This window comes from Dermochelys coriacea, chromosome 24 (genome assembly GCF_009764565.3).
Source record: "Dermochelys coriacea isolate rDerCor1 chromosome 24, rDerCor1.pri.v4, whole genome shotgun sequence".
NCBI classification, from domain to species: Eukaryota; Metazoa; Chordata; order Testudines; family Dermochelyidae; genus Dermochelys; species Dermochelys coriacea.
In genome coordinates this window covers 2,832,077-2,845,349 of record NC_050091.1, presented here as the reverse complement: position 1 = coordinate 2,845,349, position 13,273 = coordinate 2,832,077, and the positions used below count along the sequence as shown (strand labels likewise).

At 46.0% G+C, this 13,273-nt stretch overlaps 1 protein-coding gene across 1 annotated transcript in view; it reads left to right on the top strand.

Moving 5' to 3' along the window:
• COPA (COPI coat complex subunit alpha) overlaps positions 1-13,273 on the top strand; it is a 32,622-nt gene that overhangs the window by 6,753 nt on the left and 12,596 nt on the right. Inside the window, exons 7-15 of the mRNA XM_038382718.2 lie at positions 2,458-2,567; positions 3,399-3,498; positions 4,184-4,319; positions 6,287-6,369; positions 7,884-8,034; positions 8,580-8,646; positions 8,997-9,072; positions 11,155-11,237; positions 12,341-12,480. Coding sequence (XP_038238646.1) covers positions 2,458-2,567; positions 3,399-3,498; positions 4,184-4,319; positions 6,287-6,369; positions 7,884-8,034; positions 8,580-8,646; positions 8,997-9,072; positions 11,155-11,237; positions 12,341-12,480 — 946 coding nt within the window. The remainder of the gene's footprint in view (positions 1-2,457; positions 2,568-3,398; positions 3,499-4,183; positions 4,320-6,286; positions 6,370-7,883; positions 8,035-8,579; positions 8,647-8,996; positions 9,073-11,154; positions 11,238-12,340; positions 12,481-13,273) is intronic.

Below are 13,273 nucleotides of genomic sequence, written 5' to 3'. Positions count from 1 at the left end.
CATGAGACCAGAATGAAGAGGTTGGTCAAAACCCAAGAACCCTTCCTTGGTTTCTCCCTTGGGTAGGTGGCAGCCCCTTGATATGCAGCCTTGATTGGGAGAGTGGAGGAGATCACAGCCTAGGTGCCCCGGGCTCTTGCAGCTAACATGGGTCCATAGTTTGAGCTTCTAGTTGGCTACAATGCCTCTGTGTGGCTCTGGCCATTGCATTCTGGAAAGGGGATCCTAGAAACCTCCTGATGCTGCAGGAATTTCCTCTTCCTTTGCCCTTCTCCCACAAGCTGTCAGGTTGTAGTCAGGATCCGGTCCTTTTCAGTAGATCTCTTTCCTGAACTGTCAGTGACCCCTCTTAACATCTGCTCTTTTATTTGAATGCTCTTGGGTATGCTGAGCACAGGCTCCTTTCCCACGCTCTTTCGTAACAGCTATCCTCGGCATATCTAATATCTATCACGCTGCTCCCAACCCCTCTCCTCTCCTTCGCCCCCTCCCCAGAGCCGCACAGGAAGCTGGTACATTCTGCAAGTGTCCTGCCTTCCCTCTGGATTTGTGCAGTCAACCCAGAAATTTTTCACCTGTCGTTACAGTCCATTCCACTGGCCTGTTGAAGGCTCAAGTATCTGTTCTTTGAAGATTCCTCTGTTTCCACTTTCCACAGTTTCTCTGAATTATGCATCTATCACCCCCCTTCTCTTGGTCTGGCTCCCCGTTGTCATTTGGACCCTCTGTGTGTGCATCTGAGATTCAGTATGTGTAATGTTCACACCTACTCGTGATTCACTGTTTAACAGGCCACTCTCGTTAGACAAATCTTACAGATCTTATCAAAGGGGCACTGTTAAGATCCCCTTATTTTAAATCTCCCCTGTGTTATTAACACCTGAGAAGATCAAAACTGAGAATTTAAAAAAAAAAAAACCCAAAACTTGTCAAACCCAATGTTGTCTGATCCTCTCTTGCAGGTCATCCACCTTGGCCAATGACCTTGCCAACTCAGTCAGTTTCACTTTGTTCCTGGTCAATTTCAAGTCTGGCTCCCACATTCAAGTATTTTTTGTTTAAAAGTCTGGTATAAAGTTTTGTTTCTAACTCCTTTGTTTAAAAGTCTCAAGCCTTTTTTCTCCTAAGCTTAGGCTTTCATTTGGCAATGCTCATTTCAATTTCTCCCTGGTGCAGGTATTTCAGTTTCTGGTGAAGGAGCAGTTAATGTTGTTCTGTTTTGTTTGGCATACTGTATAAATGGAAAGTTGTAACGTTCCCTGTGATGGTCACTGTGCCCCTGGAAGGAAAGGTTATACCACTGCACAACACAAAGTACTGTGAGTTTTATATATACAGGTGGTTGTTTCTAAGGCGCCAGTCCCTATAATTGTCACTGCAGAGATTTAGAAATACACTGATTCCCTTAAGGAACTGGGAAAAAGTTATACACCCCATTCACAACCCTTCAGGAATCAGTCTAAATTCCACTCTGTTTCCTAGAGTGCACTGCTGGGGCCATGTCTGTTTGGTTCTTCAACAAAAACTTACCAGAAGAGTTCCACTTTGAGTCATATCCTTAAAGCGTCTTAGCCTGGTCTCTGGCAGAAACAAATTCCACAGCATAGCCCCTTCCCGGACAGTATCCTATCTGCAACCCCCAACAAGTTAAAGGTTCTGTCAGTCTGGTTTTAGCATGTTGTGGTGGACTATTTTAAAGCTATCTAGAATCTAGGGGCTATTCCCTCATCACATTGAAACCATTTTAAGGTGGGGTTGATCGAATGTTGGGACTGAATTTACTGGAGTATGTTCAGTAACAACAATCGGAGAAGTTGCCAAAGAATTCTGGGCTGACATTTGGAGTTACTGAACTTCCACTGAACACTTGTTAGAGTTGTGGGTTGTCACCACTTCCTAAAAAAATCAAGCTATTCCTCTTTACCTGTGTCCTTCAGATGAGCTGTATTTCTCCCCAATTCCTGGTGCCTTGGAGAATTTGCAGATCCCTGGTCACCTTAAAGACTACTCAAGAGGCGGTATATCAGTTGCAACTGACTCAGATGTCCACACAAATGGCCCAAGTCAACAAGCAAAAGCTGACAGCAAGAGCACCTATCAAACTGGCATAGATGAAAGCCCCCTAAAGGTGCAAGCTCAAACTGGGAGCTTGAGAGAGAGGAATTCGCGTGACAGTGTCCCTCCAATGCAGCCGCTCTGCTTATCAATCCCAGCTAGCTGAGAAATGGCTGCTTGTTTGGAGCATTTTATTGCCAAGTTTGATCTTTGTGCACCTTGTCTGAGCTTGTGCTTTTGGGGAAAGGGGAAGGGAATCCTTGATATTTCTCTCATTTCTCCTCCTTTTCTCCACCTGTGAACGGCACAGGAGGGCGCTGACTTACATGTCTCTGAGTTAGTACACTGTCTGGTAACCTTGTGTTTGCTTCCTCCACTCCTGCTTCTGCTTCCCTCTTGAAGGCCTAAGGAAGAAGAATCTGTCTCCTGGAGCTGTGGAGTCGGATGTCAGGGGAATTACTGGGGTGGATTTGTTCGGGACGACAGATGCGGTGGTGAAACATGTTCTTGAGGTACTGTGTGTGTGTGTGTGTGTGTGTGTAGCATAGCTTATTCAGCTCTATTTAAGATAGCTTCCTTCTCCCTTTGTTTCTCAAACCTGTTTTAGGATCATTTGTACAATGGGGCTAAGAGACTTGATACGGCTCTATGAATTCATGTGTTCCTTTGGGGATAAGGAATGCCTTATTCTAAAGAGCTTAAAATCTAAAAGGTAAAGTCAACGGTGATCCATGACTGGGGACCCAGACTTGTCTGCAGTACAAATGGCAATGTTGTTATCAGGTCCATTGTGGGTTTTTACCAAGGAGAGCAATTCTGAACAGAATGGAAAGCCAGTCAAGTTGTGTGAAGATGGGATAATGAGATTCCATTGTTGCTACTGGGCCACATTTGTCCTAGCAGATGTTGCTGTAATTGATCACAGTTGCAGTCCCACTGGGGGAAGCGATAAGAGGAGTGGTGGTATGCTTGGAGCTTGTGCGTCACTTCCTCTGTGTCATCTTGCTACCCCTCGGGGTAGATAACACACTCGTAAAGCCACCTGAATCCTATCTTCCGCTTTCACCATTGCCAGGATGGGTGGGAAAGTCTATCTGCAGAGTTTAATAGTACAGGGGCAGCCTTGGTCTGTGAGCATCTAGTATGAGTATCATGGCACATCCATGAAGTTCAGTCCACCAGAATGAAAACCACAGGAGCTAGCTGCAGACCCTCATGAGTCATTCTGAAGTCTGCAGGTTGTATCCTATTTGCTGGAGCAGTTTTTCTGGTTCCTCCATCTCTGTGTGCTGACCCCATGGAGCCCCAGGCTTGGTGTGAGACCCTTTTCTCCCATCCCACAGGGACACGATCGTGGGGTGAACTGGGCTGCCTTCCACCCCACAATGCCTCTCATTGTGTCTGGTGCTGATGATCGGCAGGTGAAGATCTGGAGGATGAATGGTGAGAAGCAGCCCCCAAAGGAACCTCTTTGGGAGAGAAGAGAGGGAACAGGTTGGGGAGAGTGGGATGGGAGCCTGGTTTATTTATAAACGTGCCTGTGACATGAATCTGAGTGTGAATGTGTACGCTTGGAAAGTGCTTGGAAACAGGCAACATTGAAGTATAAATCCTCTGCCACCAGACCCAAAGATTGCACTGGAGGAACAACCTGGGGAAAGCCCAACTCTCCAGCCAAGCCCCATAAGGCTTCTCTTGTAGCTCATCTACCGTCAAGCAAAGGCTAGAGTAAAGAGATGAGCCTAGCTTTGTGCCCTGAGGTCTGTCAAACTCAGGCTGAGGGACCAACGAAGGAATTTCATTCCGTTGCCAAAGGTGCTTCTTCCAGAACGAAGTGCCTGCATGCTCAAATCTGGGGACTGTCAGCAGAGTTGCCTCAGCTGATCTTTCTTATCCGAGAGATTCAGATGTAACTAAAGTTTAGCAACTTTTGAGTGTTTTAGTTTGTGTCAGTTAGTTGTGCTTTTTCAGTTGCAGTACAGGTCAGAAGCTACAATAGAGAGATTGGGCTGGAGAAAACGCATAAGTCAGAGAAGGATATGGAACATTTGATATCACTGCTCATAGCTCAGGAACAGCAAGAGCTTTTAAATGTGACCCTGTCTCATTTTCTTCCACTCCTGGTTAGAATCAAAGGCCTGGGAGGTTGACACCTGCCGTGGACACTACAACAATGTCTCCTGTGCCGTCTTTCACCCACGGCAGGAGCTGATCCTCAGCAATTCAGAAGATAAGAGCATCCGTGTCTGGGATATGTCTAAACGGTGAGTGCTCTGCCACTTGCTAGGCTTCTGACGGGCCTGTTATTTCTGTTAAATGTCCTCATTTTATAGTAAAAACCAAAAAAACCCAAAACCAAATGCAGTCTTTAAACAACATCAGTTGCTGTGTTTGCAAAGATCGTCTCAAACACGAATGAACCCACCCTTTCCCTGTGAGACAGCTGTTAAGTATAAGGAGGAAAACTAGGTTTGTAAATGATTGGAAACAGTCGTGAGAGGAGCCAGCTTGTTTAGTGACCTCTCTGATGGAAATGATTTGAATGTATGTAATATATTTATTGGTTTCATATTTGGATGAGTATCACTCTCTTGAGAGAGCTACTGAGTGGGCCAAAGCAGTGGTTTATATGTACAATGGGCATACTTAAAAAGTTAATTCTGGTTTTAGAGCTGTTACCAACGAAGCAATATTCCCTGTGTTTAAAATAGGGAATGCTGTTGGAAGCAGAAGTATCTCTAAAACTGGAGTGGACTTCTTGGGGTGCTACATCTGTGGTCAGTGAATCTTGATAATCACTTGGACAAACGTCAATCCTTGACTCTGCTCGTTTACCCTGAAACCTTGACTCCGCTCTGACAGCCTAAAGAGGCTTTAGTGTAAATGAGAATCGGGGCCCATGTCTGCTGTGTCTGTGAGTCAGTGGTAGAGGTGAGAATGGTACCTGTGAGTCCTGATTCCCCACTTCCCAGAATAATTCCTAGAACATCCTTCCTTCCTGAGCAAAGCAGAGAACTCAGAAGTCCTAACACTCAGTCCCCTGCTCTAACTACCGGACACTACTGCCTCCCTGTAATACTGCTGGGGATACCCAGAGCTGAGTGCCATTGTTCCCTCTTGCTGAGGCAGACAGGTAGTTTTGCTAGAGATTGGACTGTGTCAGGTCCCTTCCACACGAGTCTGTCTTCCTCACCCTCAAGGCTCTCCTGGCCCAAACCTTGCCTAGCAGGTAACAATCAATGAATTCCAGCCTCCGAGCTCTTCAGAGATGTTTCTCTGCAATTCATGGTGCCTATCACTAATAATCACAGAAGGTTTTAAGTTTGCTGCTCTGTTAAAGAGTGAGTACATTACAGCTTATTACTTGAACTGGACGAAATACACCTTTCCCTTCAAACACTGCGCTGAGTTGGCTTATAGTGAAAATAAAACAAGTTCATTAACAGAAGAACACTGATTAAGTGATGCCAAGTGAAAGGAATAAAGGCTGAGATACTTACAAGCAAGTAAAAGTGAAAACATTCATCAAAAAGACTAAAACTTTAGCGTAGGAAGATACAGTCTTTGAACAACATCCAGTTGTCTTTTCAGCTTCTTACTGGCCGACCTGACCAGGACCCATCACGGAGATCCAATTGCTTGGTTTGTTTGTCTCTTAGGGTGGAGGCTAAAGATGGAGGTTTTTTTCTATTACTTTACCCCCAAGGGATGTGTCTTTGTCTTACAAGTCAGGAAGGCGTCCTGGGGATTGTCCCCTGTGTCTCTCTAGGATTCAGGAACAATGTTAATTCTTTGTGTCTCAGGATCAGGATAAGCCCGGATGGTTTAGCTCCATGGCTTTGTTTAATGCTAATATGTAAAGCGAGGTAAACCCATATTCCTTTGTCCAGGACAGACTGGTTTACCACTTTTCCCTAGGCTAGCCTCTTGGTCTTAAACATTTTCTAGTAATGTCATCCAGAGGGAATTCATAACTTCACAGGTACTGTTAACACATGCATTTTGCAATGATATTGATGACCAGCATGTTGTTAGGTTTCAGATGCTATCTCACAAGGCATAGTTTGTACAGATATTACTGCTGTAGGGTGTGAATACAGGGCTGCCTAGTGTCACACTCCCCCAGGGAGTGCTACGTACATTCTGGACCTTTAGGCTCCATATCTTCTTTTGCAAACTGGTGTTTACTGCAAGGCTTTTGCTTCATTTTGCTTCTCGTTCCCCCACCCAGCACGGGCGTCCAGACCTTCCGCCGAGATCATGATCGCTTTTGGGTGTTGGCTGCTCACCCCAATCTCAATCTCTTTGCTGCAGGTAAAAGTAATCCTTCCAAGTTCTGGCAGGTTGTGATGAGGGGAAGGGATTATGGGGTCTGTTAGGACATATCAGAGCCCTGTTCGTGGGTTAGATGCTCTTTTATAAGGTCTGGTTTACCCTAGAGAAAAAGTACTGGAGGGGCTAAAATGCTTCTGATTGATACTCCCATAGTGCAGTGGTTCTCAACCTGTGGCCCAATCAGCACACAGCTGCCGCCCATGTGACATCTTCAGGGCCATATAGGTAGTATATATATTGTGTGGATGCAGCTCACACAACACAGAGAGAGCTGCATATGCGGCCCACAATGGTAAATAGGTTGAGATATTGCCATACTGCCTCCCATACTGTCTAGGTGCCCCAGTCATGGAGCAGGACCCCAGGGTGCTAGGTGGTATGCACAGAGCAAAGAAAGTCCCTGCCTCAAAGAGCTTACAGTGTAAGACAGGAGATGACAAATGGGTACAGACAGATGGTGGAGTACATGGAAATAATATTGGTCGGCATGACAGGCAGTGGTCTCAAAAACCAGCGGACTAACCAATGTTTTTTTTAGGTGTCAGGTAAAGGAGAGTTTTAAGGAGGGATTTGAAGGTGTGTAATGAGGGAGTTTTGCAGGTGTTTACAGTAAGCTCCTCTCAAGGGCAGGCACGAGAGAGAGCATGAAGGTGCTTGTTTGAAAACTTAACAAGTGGGTGATGGAGGCGGGCAGCATGAGCTGATCGGAGGCAGGAGTCAACATTTCAATAGCATATGAGAGATGATAGTCGGATTGGGGATAAGCCATGAAGGGCCTCAAAAGCAAAGACATGTAGCTTATATTCCTAGTAGAGAAGGGGGAGACAGCAGAGGGCTGTGGAGAGAGGGATGATGTGGTCAAAGTGAGGGGCTGGGGAAATGATCTTTGCAGTGACATTCTGAATGGATGTAACTGGGGATATGATTCTAGGCAGAAACCAAGGTTATAAGCTCCTTGGGGTGGAGCTTGTCTCTTACTCTGTGAATGTGATTAGCCCTTAGAAAAATGGGGCCCTGATCTCTTACTGAGCCCTCGAGGGACTACTGTAATACAAATAAAATCCACCAGTCTTACCATGCCCCAACCCTTATAGCCACAGGAGATGGAGTCACCTAAATGCCTGTGTCTGGGATCCTGTGTTGGAGGCATGCCCTGTGCTGAATAGTCCCCAGGAAGGAGGCCAAGGGCCTGGCTTGACTGGTTAACGTAAAGGAAGAAAGATGGGGCCAACCATCTCTTCAAATAGGGGCAGCTGCTAATGGGGTAGGGAATGGCATTCACCCTTTCGATCAAGGTGAAGTGACTGTTGAATGCTGTCTGTCAGCCAGTCGTGCAGTGTGTGCGTTCAGCCCCCTTGAGTTCCCTTGGGAATACTCTTTCCCCATCCAGAGTAACCCTTCTGTTATGGAGGCAGAATGGAAAGACAGCTAGTCCCTGCCCTGTTGGATTGAATCGTGATGGCCGGCGGTGATTCCTGTCTTTCCTTTCCCAGGCCATGATGGTGGCATGATCGTATTCAAGCTGGAGCGTGAGCGGCCTGCCTATGCGGTGCACGGGAACATGCTGTATTACGTGAAGGACCGTTTCCTGCGCCAGCTTGACTTCAACAGCTCCAAAGATGTTGCTGTCATGCAGCTGAGAAGGTGAGGGGGCCCGGGTGGTGGGGCAGTTCTGGCACACAGATAAACGCCGCTGCCCTGAGCTCCCGGTTAATCCGTTGCAGATATGCAAGCTGCGCTGTGTTCCTCCTTCCCCTCAGGTTGATTTCAAATCGATGGTTCAGTCAAATGCAAACGTAACCTTTGATAGGGGGCTTGGGGAGTAGATAACAGGCTCTAGAGCCTTGAACTTCTAGACTGTTCCAAAATGGGTAATGGCCATTCGGTGACCTCTGTGACAAGAGTGATAGGTCTCAGTCCAGGTCCTTGTGGGGTAAGGTGTCCTTCACGTAAATCACTGTCACCATTAATGCTAATTGTCCCTATTGTCAGCAGAGGCCAATGACTGAGAACTGTGCCATGAGTGTTGGGGGGCTGGGAAACTGGCAGGAATTGACTTGTCTTGGGCCCTTCAGGCATCCGTGCTATCCCAGGAAGATGCATTCTGGGACATTAGCAACAAACCAAGCACCATCCCACAGGGGCGTGAGCCTTGTTTGCTTTCTCTTCTCTTTGTGTCTCTCCTTCAGTGGTTCCAAGTTCCCAGTGTTCAACATGTCGTACAACCCAGCTGAGAATGCTGTCCTGCTCTGCACGGTAAGCCAGCCCCGAAAAGGAAGCTGGACAGGTGGGGGCGTGAATGATGTCTTCAGGGTTTGGTTAGAACTAACACTAGTTAGCCTCCGTCTTACAGAACAGTCCCATCACTGAGAATCTGGGCAGGATGTGCTGCCAGACTGGAGACCGGTTTGTGTGGAGTTTTCCAGCTAAGGGTCTCCTCACTGTCTCCCATAAACACAAAAGGGTGCCCATCACCTTGGTATCCTGGATAACATTCAAGGGTGATGACTTCGTCCCACTATTCTTTGCAACTAAATTCTCTCTGTAGAGGGAAGAATGAGTAGACTGTGCGCATATATGTGTGTGTATATTTCTTTTTCCCTAAGAGAGCCAGTAACCTGGAGAACAGCACCTATGACCTGTACACCATCCCAAAGGATGCAGATTCCCAGAACCCTGATGGTAGGCGTTTAATGTGTTGCATTTTTCTTTGTTAGTCTCCTTTTCTTCAGTCATGCCCCCACCTCCTCTATCCCATTGTAAAAAAGCTGCTGTTCTCCAAGTCTTTGTTGCACTCTCTCCCTACGTTTTCTGTAGCTCATGTAGTGTGCGTCATTTGGCAGGCCTTCCTGCTTACTATATCACGTGGTACATTGACCTGAAAAATTCATGTTCATCCCAAACTTTACAGCTGCAAATATATATTTTATAATTCAATTATTAGGACATTTCCATTTTCTCTTTCGACACAGCAGGCAGCTTCCCTGCCTTGTCAGTGGAGATGGATTTCACCCAGATACGTTATATTCAAAGTGGGTTTATAGTCTGAAAAGCGGCTGTAAAAGTGACACTGCTGGGGCCCAATATTCATATTCTCTCTCTGCAAATTCCAGATCAGATTTGCTCAATTTACAAGTCAAAACATAATTCATTTTTTTTCTTCCACTTGGGATCTGAAATTCCAGCTGGATTCTTCCTGCCTCTGTCGTCACGGCAGTAAAGATTCTAGGTTGAGTACTTAGCTGGCAGCATTGGGGGTGATATATGAGGCAGACTAGAATCCAGCTCACTCATTAGTAACTTTACTGGTTTATGCAGGTCTAATGGAGAGAACTGTCTTTGGCACGAAAGTCAGCTGGTATATCTTAGAGATGGGAAGCAAAGAGGGGCTTTTTTAGTCCCTTAATATATGTTAACTATATTGAACAGTACTGATTGTACTTCACACATTTCAGTTGAAAGTTTCAAAATTGACTAGTGGGCTTGGGCATGTGACGTTGAGACCCCTTTAAAGAACTTAATTTTTCAGAGGGCAAATGCTCAGTGCTTTCTGAAAACGAAGCCCTTTTAAAGGTGTCTCCAATTGGGCACCCAAAATCTGGAGAAAAGCCAAGTCAATAAATCTGGGCTTTTGGGCCAAGGAAGAAAATGAACAGCCACAAAGGAGATCATTACACAACCTTCTATCGTAAAGAAAATATGTAGGGTAACAGGAATGTTTCAAGCACTTTCTATCTGAGCATCTCTATATGATGAATATTAATGAGGGAAGTTCCTCGGACGTGAACCAATCAGAGAGGCCAGTAATAATTTGGCTTTAAAGATGCGTAAACTCAGGGAAAGCCATATGACCATCATTCAAATAGAAAAACCTTGTCTGAGCTGGACATAGAATCCAGGTCTCCAGCCTTGTGTTGTTAACTACAAGAACTTACCGTATGGAGTACATGAGACTTGATCCCCTTTTCCCCTCATTGGGGCACTGATCTGTCACAAGCAGAATTGGTAAGGTCTCATTGACAATTGTGACTGTCTGGATCTCCGATATCCTTAGCGTATCTCCCTTAACACGCAACTATCATGAATAGTGGGGTGGTGACGAGGAAAGAGTCTGGGAGCCCAAGAGTAGGACAATCACTTTGTTTTACTGTAACTGCAGCAGGTCTCTCCCGGGGTTATCTATTCCCCCACCCCTTAGCACACGCCACCTGTATTACTGCTGCGGAAGCCTTCGCTACATCTGCAATGGGTCCTGCAGTACAGTTCTCTCCATTCCCGTGTGACACACGCAGCACTGTGTTCATATTAGCATTTTAAAAACGAGGGAGCAGCTGCACGCTAGGGAAAGTGCATTCATTCTCCTCCAGCTCGTTATGCCGGGTAGCCCCGGCAGGGGGGCTTACATTGAAGCCGGGACCCTCGCTGCTCTCAGTTTGTTTGGCCAGTGAGGCTTTGCTCGTTAGTTTGATCGAATGCGCTGTCACCCAGGATGGCCTGCTTCTCCCCCAGGCAGTGGTGTTGGCTGTGAAGGCACCCACTTATCTTGGGCCTTGGCTAGAGAGAAGGGCTGGCGCTGGCCATGCTGAGATCTGAAAGGGTGGTGGGGGAGGAAATGAATCTTGTGAATAGCCTCAGGTTAAATTTGAGTTAGTAGGAAGCAGCTGATCCAACTCAGCCAAGATGGAATCAAACAAGACTGACTAATGTGTTGCCATACGAGCCTGCCAGAGGTTTTATTCGCTGCCTGTGTTTTGCTCTTCCCAGCCCCGGAAGGGAAGCGTTCCTCTGGGCTGACAGCTGTGTGGGTAGCTCGCAACCGCTTTGCAGTCCTGGATCGCATGCATTCGGTAAGGGCCACGCGCATCAGGGTCCTCTGTTTAACTGTGTTTTGTCATTTGAAAGTGTGTGTGCATGGAGCGGGAGAGACAGAAACGGCTAATCAAATTGTTGTCAGTTCAAGTGTATTGGTGGGGTGCTGTCGGGAAGATCTGAAGTTGGGTAAAAAAGGAAGCTTAATATAGAAATGAAATTTAAACTAATGAAAATAGTTTTTGTCCTTTCTTGTTTTTAATGTTCACCAACACCAGCTAGCCATGGTGAAAAATACTTTTGCTGTCATGCACGTCTCTTGCAATTTAAATAAAATAGTTTTTATACTATTTAGTTTCTGTTGTATTTAGTTGTATCGTTAGGCTACTTTTGGTGAGTAGACATTGAAAGCTTGCTACATCTCTTAGTTTTGTTCTTCCTTCCTTCCTTCCTGGCTTCATTCTCCGATTTCTTTCCTTGGATTGGCCTCTTCAGTGTCTACTGCTTCCTCTCTTCCTCCAACCCTTAATTTCTGTTTCTTTCCCTACACTGAGCTCTCTACTTTTTCTCCACTGTATCTTCTCTACCCATACACCCTCTCATGGACAGTGCTTGGAAATCTTACCAGAAGGTTGAACTTCACTAGCCAAAGAGATATGGAGGTGTGATGTTTTCTCCCTCCTCCTGGTACGGCACCATGAGAACAGAAAAAACAGCTCCTCTCCACCCTGTCAAAGTGGAGGTTGGGTAGGATCCCAACCAGCATATGGACCATTGATCATGATTTGTGGGCTCCATTTTTCATTGGGCCTCTAGATATTAAGTGTCGATACATTTGAACACTTCCTTTCCCCATTCAACAAACAAACCCCTTTGCTGTTGTAACGAAGAAGGATCTCCATTTTTCCCCCCCTGCTCCCACTTCAGACCCTCCTGGCTTCTTCTAGGGGAAGAGAAATCTCCCCTGGCCCTCTTCCAGACTTCTGCTGCAAGTGCTAGACAACTCTTCCCCAAATATTCTCTTTTAATACAGTGAAGAGAGAAATCTGGTGTTTAGATTTGATTTTCATTCTGGCAGGGAAATCTTTTGGTTCTTCCTATCTAACTCTCTCTCTTGATTTTCCCCCTCCCTGCACGACAGATCTTAATCAAGAACCTGAAGAATGAGATTACCAAGAAAGTGCAGGTCCCGAACTGTGATGAGATTTTCTATGCTGGCACTGGGAACCTGTTACTGAGGGATGCAGACTCGATCACCCTCTTTGATGTGCAACAGAAACGGTAAGGTCCCACCTGCTGGGAGAGATTTCATGTTGTTCCTGCCAATGTGTGCCTTTTGGGGACAGACCATGGCTATTAATACGCTCCAAAACCTAGTGTCAGCTGCAAGCTGTGTCAGATTGATCCAAATCACAGGTAACAGCTGTTACAAGGAGCGAAGTATAAACGTAGCAATGGTGCAATTTGTTCTGCAGGCATTGTCACCTTTCACAGGGGAAAATGGGCATGTCCCCCCGGTCCATCACTACAACTACAAAATCATAGAGACTGGCAAAGGGAAAGACTCGTTGGTGTAGGTCAGGGCCCTGACTCTCTGTTGCCTTGCACCTTGTGACATCATTACACTAGTTCACCGTGAGTGTGAAATGTTGCCACCTCGGAATGTGGTAGCGCTTTGCACTGATCAGACGAGGTAGAGGATAATAGAGAATGAGGCCCTGCATCTGGCCAAATCCCTAATCCAGTGCAGGATTGATCACTACAATATATTTGTCAGTGCTGCTGCGTCTGGTTCAGTTTTTAAAGGACCCTGCTGATATACAAACTATGCCTTTTAGACATCCTTGCATGCTACCAGTGACTTTAGAATCCCAGATTAATAATACTGAAGCATTTACATATAGATTTACTTTGCATTTCACTCAGTGTTGTGCGTTAAAACTAGCTTGGTTCGTTTCACTTCCTGGTTCTCATACACTGTCCCAAGACTGGTGCCTCTGGGTTTCTAGCACTGCGAGATGGCTTGCATCAAGTTGTATTGAAACAAAAGTTGCATGGGAAACTTTCCTGTGTT